Source organism: Lytechinus pictus, chromosome 4 (assembly GCF_037042905.1).
Source record: "Lytechinus pictus isolate F3 Inbred chromosome 4, Lp3.0, whole genome shotgun sequence".
NCBI classification, from domain to species: domain Eukaryota; kingdom Metazoa; phylum Echinodermata; class Echinoidea; order Temnopleuroida; family Toxopneustidae; genus Lytechinus; species Lytechinus pictus.
The window spans coordinates 11079699-11091962 of NC_087248.1; the positions used below are offsets into that span (position 1 = coordinate 11079699).

The 12264-nt window shown below is 37.1% G+C and overlaps 1 protein-coding gene across 1 annotated transcript; it reads right to left on the bottom strand.

Moving 5' to 3' along the window:
- Nucleotides 1-1247: 1247 nt before the first annotated feature.
- Nucleotides 1248-9360, bottom strand: LOC129259028 (large ribosomal subunit protein bL19m-like). The gene is made up of 5 exons (XM_064098369.1): nucleotides 9015-9360; nucleotides 6395-6694; nucleotides 5456-5590; nucleotides 4832-5019; nucleotides 1248-2720 (listed from the first exon to the last, which is right to left on the bottom strand). Exons 1-5 carry the CDS (start codon nucleotides 9112-9114, stop codon nucleotides 2463-2465), a joined length of 981 nt encoding a protein of 326 aa, XP_063954439.1. The 5' UTR covers nucleotides 9115-9360; the 3' UTR covers nucleotides 1248-2462.
- Between the last annotated feature and the right edge of the window lie 2904 nt (nucleotides 9361-12264).

Genomic DNA, 12264 nt, shown 5'->3' on the forward strand with positions numbered 1-12264 from the left:
ATTAAAGCGCCATGTCATAATTCAGAGATGCATCTTTCCTGTAGGATTCCAGCAAGCACCTATTATAGATCATCACAATCACCATTGACAAAATAATGGGGACTGCAGGAAAACTGCAATGGAAAGACGCATGGAATCCTTATAGCTGCAGGCACAGACCCCTGGTTTTGGCAAAGTGCATAATGCAGAGTCTGAAGTAGTAAGACTAGATTCACTATGTACTGTGGCTGACACAGACAGAGTCCTTGGAGTCTAGTCTTCACTCTAGACCTGTCATTGGTTGAAGTGTCAAACAACATGAGTCTGTGCTTGCAGACTACGGGATTCCTACTCAAAGACTTCAACAAGTTGCATCTTTTTGTCGGAATGAGATCACTCCTTTTGAATAACAAATTACCAAAACTAATAGCGAACCATTAACCCTAACTAGGCCGGGCTTTTTTGGCTGTTCTGTGGCCGGGGGGGGGGGGGGGTTGATTCAACCCCCCCCCTGAGATCTCGGCCGCCGATCGCGCGAGCGCCGCAAAAATTTGCATGCTGGTAGTGCGCGGTATAATCTACAAGGCTGTATGGTAAAATTTTCCAAAATAATGAGATTTTATTTTATATGAATTAATTATGCTAATTTATGCATAAATCATACTTTTTGCTCTAATTCACTAAATAAAGCTCCTAGAATGCTAATTTTTGGTAAAAATATTCTTTGTAGCATTCTTAACAATGGCAATTGAAAAAAACTTCGGTTTGGAAATCAATTTCTTATGTATTTTATTGTTTTATGAATTTCTTATGTATTTCTTTGTTTTTCAACCTTTTGTTTTTCTTTGTTTTTTTCACCAGATTTATTGCACAACCTTTTTGAAGCATAATTATGCTAAAATCAATTGCTTTCAGCTGTTTAAAGTAAAAATAATCATATCTTTATGAATAAGATGAGAAAACTCAATTTGCATTGACTTTGAACACAAAATCACGTTTTGGAACAATTTTTGGTTTGACATGCACTTACAAAATGTTGCGTAATTTCGGAACCGCGTACCCGGGCGTCGTAAATTTGGTCTCAAAAGATGCGCGAGACTTAAAAGTATAAACTCTGCGAGTGGCGCGGTCAAAAAATTTCGCGCGGCAGAATGATCGCAGAAAATGTTGAGGGGGGGGTTGATTCAACCCCCCCCCCGGCCATTTTAGGGTTAAACAAAACAATAAAAAATAGTAGGACACAAGGTAAATACATGAACATTGAATGGTTGTATATTACAAAGTTATTTTTATTTGTCATAACGTATCCAATACGAATGCCTATGTATGCACAGAGATATAATCAGTAATCGGGATACATTTGAATACATGCAAATTGTCCTTTTTTATTCAAATCCACTTGCTCTCGGGTGAATTTGGCCTTGCTGCATGAATCAGAATAAGAGTAAATAGTACAGGGAAATAAAAGCATAATCAATGTTGAGACATTTTGGACTACCCTGAGTCAAAACACAGATGTATGAAGTGAATTTTAGAGTACAAAATACATTTATTTGCACCCTTTGACATTTTTTTTCTGAGCATCTATCAACGATGATCACCTCAAAGAAAAGAGCCGAAGGACCAGCGACTCTATGTCCTCTCAGAGGGACCTTGTGATTGAGGGATAATAACTTTTAAGAGGATATTTATTTTAACACATCAACATGGTATTGAACCCGGGACTCCATGTTAATGAGACCACTGCTATCAAAGGATTAGGATTAGGGTAAGTTTTTAGGTGTTGTAGATTCTTAAGAGCACTTGTCGATGGACAAGTGTCATAATTTTTTTTTCTCTTTAAAGTTATATGAAATAATGCAAGATTTCTGAATTCGTAAAAGCAAAGTGTGCTTTTCACCATACAGGTATGCTTCTATCTTTCCATGAGAACAAATTTATATTCTGACATTTCAAATAAAATGGCCTGGAGTGGATGGTACCCCCCCCCTCCCTTCAATGACAGAAAGTAGCACTAGCCCTAGATTAAAAAAAAATACTTTTCTTCCCCTTTAAATCTGACTGCTTGATTTTTATTTGGGTTTTTCACAATCCACTCATCCAAATGATCTCTCCAACACATCCTGACTGAGAGTCAAAGAGGGGTTACAGTGTCCACAACTACAATAATTCCCACCGGAGCTTTACAGTCTACATGTATACCAGTCCACTCCGCCCGGCAAACTGATACAAGATCTCTAAAAGCAAACTTACACCTGGCGCACACTAGGCGACGGGATTGCCCTAAGAAATATACCTCCTACCTCTTTAATCTCCTCTGCATCATTTTTTTTAACAATCCAGTCATTCAATCATATTCCTTCCTGATCCATGCATATGATACCCATCAGTTGGTTCAGAATGTCAATTAGGGACTTTGGCATCCACCTCAAATCCCCACTAGAGCATGAGAGTCCAAATTAATCCATTCCACTCGCAAACTGCTATGAGCCAGCACTAGACTTCTTCTTCCGCTTCAGGCTCTGGACATGCCTCTCAAACTCCTCCTTGATCATCGCCCTCTCCTTGTTGCTATGGGAACTTGACCTGTATAGATTAAGAAGATCCATCTTCTCATAATCTGGAGTCCACCACTTCTTGCCCTCCTCTATCCTCTCCTCGGAGAGCACCTCCGTCATGTCGATTCCTTGGAAACCATACCGCTCCCATCGCTTGTGCCATGGCTTGGGTTTCATCTTCACCTATGCAAGGAGATGGGTCAGAAAAAAAACAGGTGATCAGACGATTGTAACTTTACTTAAATAAAACTGAAATCCCATAGACCTGTATTCTGAAGTTGGGTTTAATTCAAACTCTGGTTTGAAGATGTGGTTTAAGTATGGATAGCCAATAGTGGCATAAATCTCTAACAGTAGAATTCCAATGTATCATCGCATTTTTGTCTCTCAAAACATTAACTGTTTCGTAAGGATAAATAAGATAGATTTCTTCACCATTCACAAGTTAGGAAAGACCACGGTAAACATACATTTGTATATCACTGAGTTGTGTGCACAACTGTTTCATGAAACATATTAAAATGAAACTTTACAATGTCATAACTTCCTTATTTCAAATCTGATTTTGATGAAATTTTGAGCATTATGCTTGTTTGATTTTTCTCTTTTGATTCAAATCAACATTTTTCTGGCATGGAATTAACCGAACCCTTAACAAATACAGTAAATATAGAAAGGGAAATTATATGAGTGAGCAAGAACTTATCTTTATATAAAAGATCTTTACATATTTTTTCTCGATAGGAAGAGGGAGGGTGCAAGTTTCCAATGTTGAGAGGAAAAGAATGCCAAAGTCTAGGACCATCTAAATTAAGGGATTGTCTTAATTTGCACAGATTCATCAATGACTTTTCAGAAAAAAACTTGTTGATATCTAGGATAAGTTTAATTTATAAATAAGACAATCTGAAATTTAAATACATCATGGCAGATGGCTGGGTAAAGCCATTTGAAGAAAAGTATTCTAGAATTAAAGTTTTTAATGGAAAAATGCAGTAATGATTACAAAGGCTTTGCATCAATAAGGCATGGCTGATTATAAGGTCAGATAAATCATTATGCTCATCACACCTGCTTATGTTTCCTGCAAACTCGAGGAGGGGAATATTTGTTTATTCTTTGATCATAGATTTACAATAAGAAAAAATAAACAGTCTTCATTTATGCACCTTTCTACCTGACTGACGTGCGCTGACGTCGCTTCTTTTTAGCTCCATTTTTTGCTTATTTTTCTGTCTTGATTTTTCTAATTTTAATTAATTTCTAGTTCAAACGGGCTGCAAACCCTTTTAGAAACTGTAGATTACCGTATTTTTATATATTTCACTCGCCAAAGGTGAAATTCTATCGCCAAAATATTTTACATTTTCACACGTATTGTGCCACACCTCAGACGAGGCGCTCGCGAACTACTCCCCACTACAGTCGGGGTGGTTTTTCCTAGTGGTTCGTGTGTTGATTGGGGAGTTTTTCCCAGCATTGGTTATAACGTAGGCCTAGGCCTATTACGGTCTGATTTTATAATAGGTTTTCTACATTTTTAAGGTGTACATTTATATTGTATCAGTCTTCAGTGTGGTGATAATGTTTTTTGAAGTGATTTTACTGGATATTTAGAGTGTTTGTGTATTGGAATATCTTTGTAAGGTTGTGGAATTTGTGGTATTTTGGGGTGTGTCTGGCACATGTTGGCGGCCATTTTTAAACTTTGCAACAACAATTATTTTAACAAGTCAAATAGATCTACTTTTAAATCAGCATTCACTCCACATTTATCTCAACTTTTTTGCATTGCCTTGCATCTTCTCTGCATTCTGTGCATTGCTTGCATATTCTCTATCGAAATGAGCTACCCCAGGCCTTCATGTTCTTTCCTTGTGGCAACCTTCATATGTATTGGCTTACGCCTCTTTTCGACAAGTCCCGCAGTGATGTTGGATGTTTTGGACAACCAGCTTTTGTTGGACCACTGGACTGCTCCTCTTGCTAGCCATTCTCCTCTCAAGTTTGACTGCTGCCCGGTGAGTCTGTTCCATGTTTCATGTGTCAAAGAAACTTATTTTCTATTCAAATTTACAACTTGAAATTTTTAGAGTACAAAGATGAAGAAACACTTCTTCAGATAAGCTAAAATTTGAATTTTGGCTTTTTGAAGACCAATTTACTATTTGTTTTTATTTCCCTGATGACTTATTGGTAGTTTTGGGGTGGTTGTTCACATATTTTTGTAAGAATGTGCTAAAAGATTTAAGTGTTTGGGAAATAATTGGCTTGAGCACAAATCCTTCATTTACCTTCACATCGTTGACAGGAACTGGTTTGCCCGGAGGATGTTTGATTGTTGTCATGTCAGGATCTATGGTGCTGTACTCAGGCAAGGCATCTCGCAGGTAGAGGAGGTTGCGATCTAGCCTCTTCTCAAGTTTGATAACCTCAATCTTTTTGATGAGGGGGTTGTACAGTTCATAGTTGATCTCAATACCTGGATATCAGATGATACAATTATTGTGTTGTAACGGTATAGTGACAAGTGAATGTATACATTTTGATGATTAAGAATATGATTTCTAATTTTCTATCATTTCATTAATTTGACTTAACTGTAAATACTTTTGAGTGGTGAGTTTGATTCAAGAATTTCCCATTTTGGAAGAACTTGGACCACAACTAAGCAAAATATTATCTTAAGTTCCTTTTTCTTAAAACTGAATACAGATACATTGAAAAACATAATGAACTATAAACCTTCTTGATATAAAGACTTTTAAAAAAATGCATTATTTTTGAGTCCCCACAATACAGTCTAAATACACTTTTGTTACATAGATCTGGAGAATAAACATTTACATTTAAATTAATATCAGTTACTTCCTACACCACTGTCTGTAAAATTCTATAATTCCTGATGAAATACTAACCTTGATCATCTATGCAATTCCGTAGCTTAAAACTGGCACCAAGTCCGTAGTTTTTCCTTTCAATACAGATGCCAACAAAACGATTTTCCTTTCCTGGAGCATACGGGTCAGACACTGTTACGGCTAGGATTGAACCTTCATTGAGGGGAGAGAGAAAATCATGGACTTGTGTGTTACACAGTACTCATCATAATACTTTAAGCCTTAGGTATGATACAAACTTTCCAAGTAAGAAACCAAACTGTTTTAAGCAGAAAGTAATATTCGTATCTTCTTTGCCAAAGGAGCTCCAGATATGCTTGAAATAGCTATAAATTGATTCTTAAACACATCTTTAATTTTGCTTTTAAACAATTTGGCAGAGGGAAACTTCTTGGCCTCCTAAAGAGAGCTATTCTAATTTTATTTTTGGGGGGGTGGGGAGGGGTGGGCTGCAGTTGGGCAGGGAATAGATTTGATATCAATGAGAAGGTATGAGAGATCTGAATAAGACAGTGAAGATGGAGGAAGGAAGCTGCAGGAAGAAAGTGATGGACACAGAGACTGAAGGAAAAAGACAGAAGGGATGGACCACAGTAAGGTTGGTCTGAGCAAGGAAGATGCTCAAGACAGAAAGAAGCGGAAGCAGGGAGTGTCATCATGGTGTAAGAGTCGGGGTTAGAGTCTTCATTAGACAGAAAATGCTGACCGTAATAAATGATGATGATTGATGATGAATCTGCTTATATGTTATCCAAAAAGAAACCTCAGCCGATGGAGATTAACCCTAAGATTTATAGTAGTTGTTTATTTCTATTTTTTTCATACATTTCATTAAAAAATCAACAAATTTGCATGAAAACTTATACAGTGAATTTATCTTTCCCTTTTTAATACAAAATATTATCAATATAACAAAATAAATAACACAAATATATATTGATTACAACATAACTCTACCTTGATAAAACTCTGGAATATCCAGGACCTCTCGTCTATTGTAACAATCTTCCCTCTCCAGAAAGTCTTTCAGCGTACTCCTCTGCCCCATGGGAGGCATAAACTCAGGGCTGAAATACTTCCTCTCCTGCAGGGCCTCACCAACCTTCTTCCGCCGCGGTCCTCGGGTGGTGGCAGGTGCGTGCTGGGAGGGGAGTGGTTTTGTTGTAGGTTGGGTGGAGTCTTCAGGCTGGTTGGCATCAGTCGGTGAATGATCACTTTTGCCCGAGTCATCTGAACTAGCATAAGCTGATTTTGAGCCTGTAGAGTCATGAAGAGAAATTTGAATTCATATTGCAAGTTTTTCAACACTGTTATTTTACTGGTAAAATTTCAAACAGTAAATAGGAAATTGTAATAAAGTATTACTTTTACCAAGCAAAGCAAGGATGACATCAAAGCCTTGGCAAAAACACATTTTTTGCACAGTGAAACATATCTGTAAATCTCAGGACTTAAATTTCAATATTTCTAGGGCAAGACCACTTTTAACATTTTATAGAGCACTTCTTTTTTCCGCACAAATGGGAAAAATAAAACAGGGCACAAAAATATCAAAGGCCAATGTCACAAGAGGGGTATAGGGACCTATCAAAGAGCATCCAATGCTGTGGCCTTCCATTGCCTTAAATTAATTTAGGCACTGAAAGCAATACCCATGCACCAGAGCAGTAAGAAATTTGGGGGACCAAGGGGGTGGGCTTAATCAAATGTAACAACCTAGGGGTTCAATCAGAACTTCAGAAGTAAATTGAATCCTTTTCATTATGAGAAATATCTAGATTCGTCAAATACAAGAGGATATCCTTTTTTACCAAATGAAATAGGACATAGAACAACAAAGTCAAGCTCTATTGTAGCTCTCTGATGAAGATTCTATGTCTGGCACAAGTCACTAATGATGTCCTGGATTAGTAACCCCATTACCCCAAGTGTGCTAAAATAATGTTGACCAGTAATATTTGGCTTGTTTTCTCTCTATCTGGTGGATAAATTCTTGCTGTTGGGGACAGTCAGTATGGTAGGGGGTCCTAAAGCTGCGCGGGTCCTAAAGCTACGCACCACTCATCGCGCATGCAGTTTTATGGCAAATGCGCACTCTGTGTGTGGAACTGTGACTGCAGAGTGACGAACGATTCCTATTCAATTTTTTCTACAGAGGCTGAAGTAAATCTCTAAATGCAGAGAAAACAAACAACTGTTTGGAATTTTGGAGTTATATTCGCTTTAATTTCATTTTATCCCATAATAATTTGAATATATTTTAGAAATTTAGGTACAGGAAATACTATTTTTTTGCATGATAAATCGAGTGCGTAGCTTTAGGACCCCTTCTACATCGGGCGGCGAAATCAAGAGGTGTTCAGAAAACACGGCGGGATTTTCGTATTAGTGAGTTTTGCGATATTTTCTTCTTGGTTAATGATCTTTAGAATGTTTGCCACAAATTAGTGAAAGATATTTGTTGAAATATTAAAATCGGCATAGTTTTCATCGTTTGAAAACAAAGTGCGTAGCTTTAGGTCCCCCCATCATACTAGTTAATCCTCAAATGCCTTGGCCAAAAACTAAATTGGTTTGTTTGAATTATTTTTTTCGAAATTAAGAGAATATGTGGGCCATACTTTTGACTTACCACCAATAGAAGAACTTACAAAAAATACACTAAAAAATTACAGATTTTGAAGGCTCTGGTGAAGAAAAATCCAGTCAAAGATGTATAATGAAAAATGGATCATAAATGAAAGAAATCAAAGGGCAAGTTCACCCTGTTAACAAATTTTTTTGTTAAAATAGAAAAAAAAAGAAATATATTGTTGAGGGTTTGATAAAAGTCAAAGACTTGGAAATTACAAGCATTTAAATTTTTTAAATTGTGACGTCATATGCCAGCAACTTCCCCATTTGACATGTAGTAAAAAAAAATCAATCAAATGTCATTTTCTATTAAAAAATTGAAAATGGTTTTTAATCATACTTTATAAATAACTAAGAATTCTATTAATTTTCTTAATCTACACAGACACTCTACATGATGGATTTCGCTTAAATCTTGACTTCATCAACATATTTTTACAAATGACACAAGTGATGTTTTAAAGACTTTTATGATGTGTGTTTTGTATGTTGCATGGACTCCACTCAATACAGACAGGGTGGTTGCAGACTGCAAGTGGCCAGCAGCCCAGCAAGACAATGTCACAATCGCCATGCATGAATTGTCACACTCACACAGTCACAATGCATGTTCACAACACGATTGTCTCACTCTATCCTTGCCTGGTTTAAAACTTTTCTTCTTCTTTTCCCCTTCTTCAACTCATCAGCCTTGACACTTTCTCCATATAAAATTACAATTTATTATTTGAGTGCTCTAGATAGATCTACTTGTTGTTAATATGGTTAAATGAAGCCCGCATTTCAATTTTGCATTTGCAACATGCCAGCAGCCTACATGAAAGTGTACATGTGGGACAATGAACCCGTTTCCCAGGTATTTTTTACAAGAAAAATTGAGATAACCTGACGATTTTCTGCTAATTGTAAATCAATAAAAGGGTCTGTAACAATCACATCTTACCGTTTATTTCACGAACACTGCAAGGAATTCGTGTCCCAATACATGATTGTTTCTGAAATATTAGAACAGGCCGTCCTCTAAAAATCCTGAAGCATGCCATCTTTGATAACCGGAGCAAAGTATCCTAGGGGAAAAATATCGGGCAACAAGGAAAGGCAACGTTTTTATACGTAGTATATTCCCGATTCATGGGGGGGGGGGGGGGGGGGCTTTCTCACGGACCGCTCCAGGTTAATATTACTCGGGGTTTACTCCACTTTCTATTCCGTTTTTGCAAAGTATGATACCCCACCAGGGGCGGATCCAAGATTTTCCAGGGGGGGGGGGGACACATTCATGGACCTATATCCACGGATGATTATACTGCATGGGGTACGTGCTGTGACAATGCTCAGCACGTATCCCCAGTAACAATAGAATAATCCTCCGTGGACAGGTCCATGGGCGCATTTTTCGAGGAAAATTTGACAAGCAAAAAAAAGAAGGTCTTCATCACACTTCTGTTACAGTTATAACGGCATTTTTACATTACAAATTTTAATTTTGCTTCTCAAAAGGGGGGGGGGGCACCGGCCGGCTGTGCCCCCCTGGATCCGCAAATATATAAGTTTTAATGTCAAAATCTATTGCACTGAAAATTAGATTTTTGCATAAAGAGGTCAAAAAAGTTTTCGCTCGCGTTGCCCTCTCTCATGTAAAAAATCTAAATTTGGCCTTTTACGTCATATCTCCCCAGAATCTTTTAGAAATAACATTTTTATATTGAAAACTTTACAACACAAAATAACCAAAGTGTGCATTTCACTTTAGAAAATGCAAAAGTGCCCCATTGGCATGCAAGCTTAGTTGTTCTCTCCCTTGCTTTCGAGTTTCGTGGAAAATTTGTCTTTCCCCCCCCCCCCCTCCGAAAAAAAATATGCATACAGCCATGGTCATCCCCCTAACCATGAATACTGATCGACACCCATGGCACATACCGAAGAGAAATGGCATGAAATCGGCAAAGACTTATATAAGTAGGAATTTATATCGAAGAGTTGACTTAGATGAAACAAAATTAAACTAACATAAGCTACGGTGTTTCAACCAATCTGGCTATGCTTGCTTATCTTTTCGCACCTTTGTATATGTTCATTATGTACTTTTCATGTAAAATACTTTTACATATTATCTATGTAATCTCATACATTATATTTACATTGTGGCATTGTGAACATGCATGAATAAATAAAAATAAAAAAATAAAAAAATAAATAAATAATGAATAGATAGATAGATAGATAAATAAATAAATAAGTAAATAAATAAAAAAATAAAAATAAAAATAAATAAATGAATAAGTATATAAATAAGTAGAGCGCCTCTGGCAGTCTCACCTAGCTGCACTACACGATTCAATGAGGAAAGCCGTGCTGACTTTGTTTTGATCGACTATAGAATAATCATTCACAAAAACACCATTCATATTAATACGATGATAAAATATCATGTTCACTGACCCTAAATGACATTTGACCTTGATCGTGTGACCAAAGACTTGTGCAACTATACGATCAGTTATACTTGATTACACTTATGTCCACATTTCGTGAACTAGATCCATAAACTTTAAAATTATGATGGCAGTTCAACAAATAACCCCAACACGGCCAAAGTTCATTGACCTTGGTCATGTGACCTGAAATTCACGCAGGATGCTCATATGCTTCACGGTCCAAGATTCATGAACTAGATCCATATACTTGCAGAGTTATGATATTTAAAAAAAAACTTAATCTTAGTTGAGATTTTGTTTTGATTCCCCCAACATAATCTAAGTTCATAGACCCTAAATGACCTTTGACCTTGGTCATGTGACCCCCAAAATATGGCCAAAGTTCATTGACCTTATGGTCATGTGACCTGATCTCAGGCAGGGTGTTCAGTAATACTTGATTATAGGCTCTATACTTTTTTGTCCAAGTTTCAGCTAGGAACCAGATCCATTGAAACTTTCAAAGTTATCGGATGACATTTCAAAAAGTTAACCCTTCGGTTAAGATGTTGATATTGATTCCCCAACATGGTCTAAGTTCATTGACCCTAAATGACCTTTGACCATGATCATGTGACCTGAACTTCAGGGTGTTTAGTAATACTTGATTACCCTTAAGTCCAAGTTCCATGAACTAGGCTCATATACTTCCTAAGTTATGATGACATTTCAAAAACTTAACCTCCGGTTAAGATTTTGATATTTATACCCCAACAGGGTCTAATCAAGTTCATTGACCCTAAATTTGACCTTGGTCATGTGTCGTCCCCTAGCAGGATGTTCAGTAATACTTTATAACCATTATGCCTAGTCACTAAGTCCACATACTTTTTTTTTAATGATGACATTAAAAAAAATGTTGACGACGCCGCCGTCGGAATAGCGACGCCATTTACTGGCCTAAAACCGTACATTTAAAAAAACGAATCCAATTCAATTCAATCCTATCAACCGATGCTAAAAGAACTCAGTACATTCTTTTTTATATAAATCACTATTATTGAATCCTGTACTTAAGTTTTTTGCTTCTGTATAGTTTTCATAGAGTGTATAACGTCATGTGATCCAGGAGAAATCGAGAGTAGCATTTTATAATTAAGCCACTGGTCTGTGATACACGTGAGAAGGAAGGGAATACCCCATTTCATGGGTTGATTTATTTTCGGGTGTGTTTGTGTGTAAACGTGTTATATCCAAGCCATTGTGTAGATCGGTCATTGAAGTACTGAATTGCGTAATGTAATAATAGAACAAGATCAACAGTTGTCTGTTTGCCCATTCTATTCTCTTGATTGTGAAAACATGCATTTCTTTATCCCTCAATTCCATTCGTCCCTCTCTTGTTTTTTCTCTCTCCCTCATCCCTCTCCACCCTCCCTCCCTCCCTCGATCCCCTCCCTCTCTCCCTTTCTTTCTCACGCACACCCACACAAACACACACACACACACACCCAACGCTCGCCCGATATACACCTTACCCACAACAAATTAATTACCACTTGAATTGTTAAATGAATGATATACATCGATGATTTACATCCGAAATTATTAAATTTTGTTCATTACAGGAGGATGAAACCTTTGGAACAAGATAGATTGTGTGAAAACAGAAAAATCAAGGAAACAGATCAACGAAAGTTTGAGAAAAATCGGACAAATAATGAGAAAGTTATGAGCATTTGAAAATTGCGATCACTAATGCCATAGATCGAGATC